At 42.7% G+C, this 4093-nt stretch overlaps 1 protein-coding gene across 1 annotated transcript in view; it reads right to left on the bottom strand.

The window, feature by feature from the left end:
- Nucleotides 1-3500: 3500 nt before the first annotated feature.
- The window catches only part of LOC108673614, a 7806-nt gene continuing 7213 nt past the window's right edge, over nt 3501-4093 (bottom strand). Inside the window, exon 3 of the mRNA XM_047881186.1 lies at nt 3501-3545. Coding sequence (XP_047737142.1) covers nt 3501-3545 — 45 coding nt within the window. The remainder of the gene's footprint in view (nt 3546-4093) is intronic.

Here is a 4093-nt window from a genome sequence, read left to right on the forward strand (position 1 = left end):
GGGTGAGTGGTGGTGGGGGTGAGGGAGAGGGGGAGAATAGTTGAGGGGAAGAGGGGGAAAGGGGGGATTGGAGGGAAGAGAGGGGAAAAGGGGGGAGTGAGATGGGGAGAAAAGGAGATTGAGGGGGAAGAGAGAGGGAAGAGGTGAAAAGAAGGGGAGAAGAAGGGATGAGGATGTGAGGGAAAAGGAGGGGGATGGAAAGAGGGGTTGGGGAGGAAGGGGGCTAAGTAGAGGGGATGAAAGGTGGGAGTAACAATGAGGCAGGGGGAAGTAACAAGAGTAACAAAGGTCAAAGTATTACATTGAATATTGTTATATTGTTCTTGAATATCAAATCAATGGGATAAGATACCAGGATTTCTATTTAGTTATTGCAACATATTAATTTATTAATATTTTAATAATTAATATTAAAAAATTTTATTTAGCAATAATATAATAATTATTAACTTATTATATTTGGTCATCATCAAATTAGTATAATAAAATAACTACCATTTAATAAATATGAAAAAAATGATCAGGGATTAGCAATAGGGAAATGATAAATCAAGATTTATTGTAAAATTTTAATGAAAAAAAATAAATGAAAGGCATTTGACAAAAACAAAACAATAAAAAATAATAATAATAATATAAAATTAACAAAACACAACAAAAAAAAGCTCTTATACACAAAATGTTACTCACTTCATTGGTATATTCCAAATGCAGTTTTATAAGAAAAAACGTCAGTCAAAACAATTTTGTGTATCATTTCATAATATTAAGAAATAGATGATTTTAAGACACTTTCCAGCCTTCAATGTCATTTATTATTCAGTGCACATTATACCTTTCTTATTATATACCTTTAGTTCATGATTTGCATGACATTTAGCAAAATCAGAGAGAAGATATACACGGAAAAATATTGTAAAATTTTAGCGCACGAAATACATGATATATTGCATAATTTCAGTAAAGGAAACCTCTAATATACCTATTGCATAATATCATGACAAAATATATTAAAAATCCATACCCCTTATCACCCTCTCACAAAACTTCAATTCAATTCATTTCTTGTGAAAAAATTGAGATTCTAGTTATAAATTGTACTGAAATCTAGATTTTCAATTTATTATTTGTCATTAATATGTTCTGTGGCAGTGTCTCCGCACTGTGCGATTCAACTGTTAAAGATATTAACAATCAATAAGTAAAACAATCGGCAAAAGCTATTGTAGTACATACATCAACGTGGTCATTGTTGACGTGAAGGTTTGTTGCACCACTTCCCATCGCCGCACTGCGCCGATCGTAAACGGGATCCAAAGCTGGCAGCAGTAGTTAAGAAGAAGGATCACAAGGGCGATGAAGAGTGTCCATAGCTGGCAGCAGTACTCAAGGAGAGGGATCATACTGGTTCTGAAGAATGTCCAAAGCTGGCAGCAGTACTGAAGGAGAGGGATCATACTGGTTCTGAAGAGCGTCCAAAGCTGGCAGCAGTACTCAAAAAGAAGGATCATACTGGTTCTGAAGAGCGTCCAAAGCTGGCAGCAGTACTCAAAAAGAAGGATCATACTGGGCGCTGAAGAGTGTTCATGGCTGGCAGCAGTACCTACTGAAGGAGAGGGATCACAAGAAATCTGAAGAGTGTCCATAGCAGCAGCACCCGAGGAAAGGGATCATAAGAGTTCTGAAGGGTGTCCAAAGCTGGCAGTACTCAAGGAGAGGGATCAGACAAGGGTTAGAAGAGTGCGAACAACGGGTCCGCTTCTCTTATTGTGAACGTCCGCCAGATCCACCCTATCTGTCACCTTACCAGGGCTTGTGCATATGGCAAGGGCTTGCGGTTATTGCCGTTAGGTGACCACCAAACTTAACCTGAGTATTCAACACTTCTAGATCGCGAACGAGTCGCTTCTCTTCGATTTCTGTGCCGCCTGGTTCCAGGTAGCGGTGCTCCATACCAGCTCTTCCGCTACCTCTGTATCTCAGAACCTCAAGCTTGGTCCCGTTGAACTGCATGTCGTTCACTTGGGCCCAGTCATATATTGCAGAGAGGTCTTCTTGCAACCTCTCGCAGTCCCTCCTGCTGTCTCTTATACACATCTAGATGTGTATAAGAGACAGGTGAATCTGCGATTAAAGCAATCTAGTGACATTATTAACAAATTATTGGTCGATAGTAGCATTTTACTATTTTTAATATTCATCCAGTTCAGTTAAGATTTGGAATTAAACACAATTTAAAAACGTTAATGGGTCAAATACTGACTGGTCTTTCTTCTACGAGCTGATGGAAAATGCCAACTAATTANCTGCTGCTGTTGCTGCTGCTGTTACTGCTGCTGTTGCTGCTGCTGTTACTGCTGCTGTTGCTGCTGCTGCTGCTGTGGCTGCTGCCTCTGCTGCTGTCGTTGCTGCTGCTGTTACTGCTGCTGTTGCTGCTGCTGCTGTTGCTGCTGCTGTTACTGCTGCTGTTGCTACTGCTGTTACTGCTGCCACTGTCACTGCTGTTGTTACTGCCACTGCCGTTACTGCTGCTGTGGCTGTTACTGTTGCTGCTGTCACTGCTGTTGTTACTGCAGCTGTTGCTGCTATTACTGCTGCCACTGCTGTTATTGCTGCTGTTACTGCCACTGCCGTTACTGCTGCTGTGGCTGCTGTCGTTGCTGCAGCTCCAGCGTCGCGGGCAAGCTGCCGATGATTATCGGCATGCAAATTCCAGCAAAATAAATACAAAAATGATTGCGACGGGTTAATCAGAAATATCAGCAAAATCTTACTAGTATTTTAATAATTTTATTCATGAATATGAAGGACGATAACAACTGTGGTTCAAGGTCACGCGGTTTCCATCATTTTTGTCATGGCATTTCTAACGTCGAATATTTTAGTTTCCCTTTGAAAATTAGTTTCCGTAGATTGGATAATATGGCACACAGCAGATTTTTAAACATTGATGGTGAAATGTCTACAAGAAAGTCTTTTGGAACATTTTAGACTATATATACTAGAATTTATTACTACTTTAATAAACTAGAATATTCTAGAACGTAACGTTTGGCCATTATTTTCGATTTTTTTTACACACGTTATACTTAGATTTTATTATAGATATTTTACATTTTATTTAAATTAGATATTTAGCAATTAATTCATCATTTAAAATTTCGTCACTAATTAAGGTACTGTTCCCTGTGGTACTCAGCTGTGGTACTTTTCCTTGTTATATCCCGCTGTGATTTCATCCCCTGTGGGACTGCGCTGTGGTGCTTTTCCATGTTAAACTCCGCTGTGGTACCATTTCTTTTGGTACTCCGCTTTCCACCCTCACCTCTCTAGACCTCGAGCTCCCAACACCGACAGCTTGTAGCATCCACGGCAAATTATGTCCGGCGAAATCCCAGTATGCAGCTTAAGCGTACGTAGCTGCGAATTTTGTGTCTATGACTGACCAGTGATTGGCAGAGCCAATCACAATCCGTAAACCAACTCTTGCTGGTGATTGTTCAACGCTCATCGTCGTTGACGTTGTTGTTGTTTTCGTCCACCGCCTGCTCGTGGACGCCAAAATCATCCTCGTCTGCTAAATCCACGGCGTCCTGACGTGTGAACCTCCTGCTGTGGCTGCTGTGGCTGTGGCTGCGGCTGCTGTGGCTGCTGCCTCTGCTGCTGTCGTTGCTGCTGCTGTCGTTGCTGCTGCTGTTACTGCTGCTGTTACTGCTGCTGTTGCTGCTGCTGTTACTGCTGCTGTTGCTGCTGCTGTTACTGCTGCTGTTGCTGCTGCTGCTGCTGTGGCTGCTGCCTCTGCTGCTGTCGTTGCTGCTGCTGTTACTGCTGCTGTTGCTGCTGCTGCTGCTGTGGCTGCTGCCTCTGCTGCTGTCGTTGCTGCTGCTGTTACTGCTGCTGTTGCTGCTGCTGCTGCTGTGGCTGCTGCCTCTGCTGCTGTCGTTGCTGCTGCTGTTACTGCTGCTGTTGCTGCTGCTGCTGCTGTGGCTGCTGCCTCTGCTGCTGTCGTTGCTGCTGCTGTTACTGCTGCTGTTGCTGCTGCTGCTGTTGCTGCTGCTGTTACTGCTGCTGTTGCTACTGCTGTTACTGCTGC

Source organism: Hyalella azteca, unplaced genomic scaffold (assembly GCF_000764305.2).
Source record: "Hyalella azteca isolate HAZT.00-mixed unplaced genomic scaffold, Hazt_2.0.2 contig7256, whole genome shotgun sequence".
Taxonomy (NCBI): Eukaryota; Metazoa; Arthropoda; class Malacostraca; order Amphipoda; family Hyalellidae; genus Hyalella; species Hyalella azteca.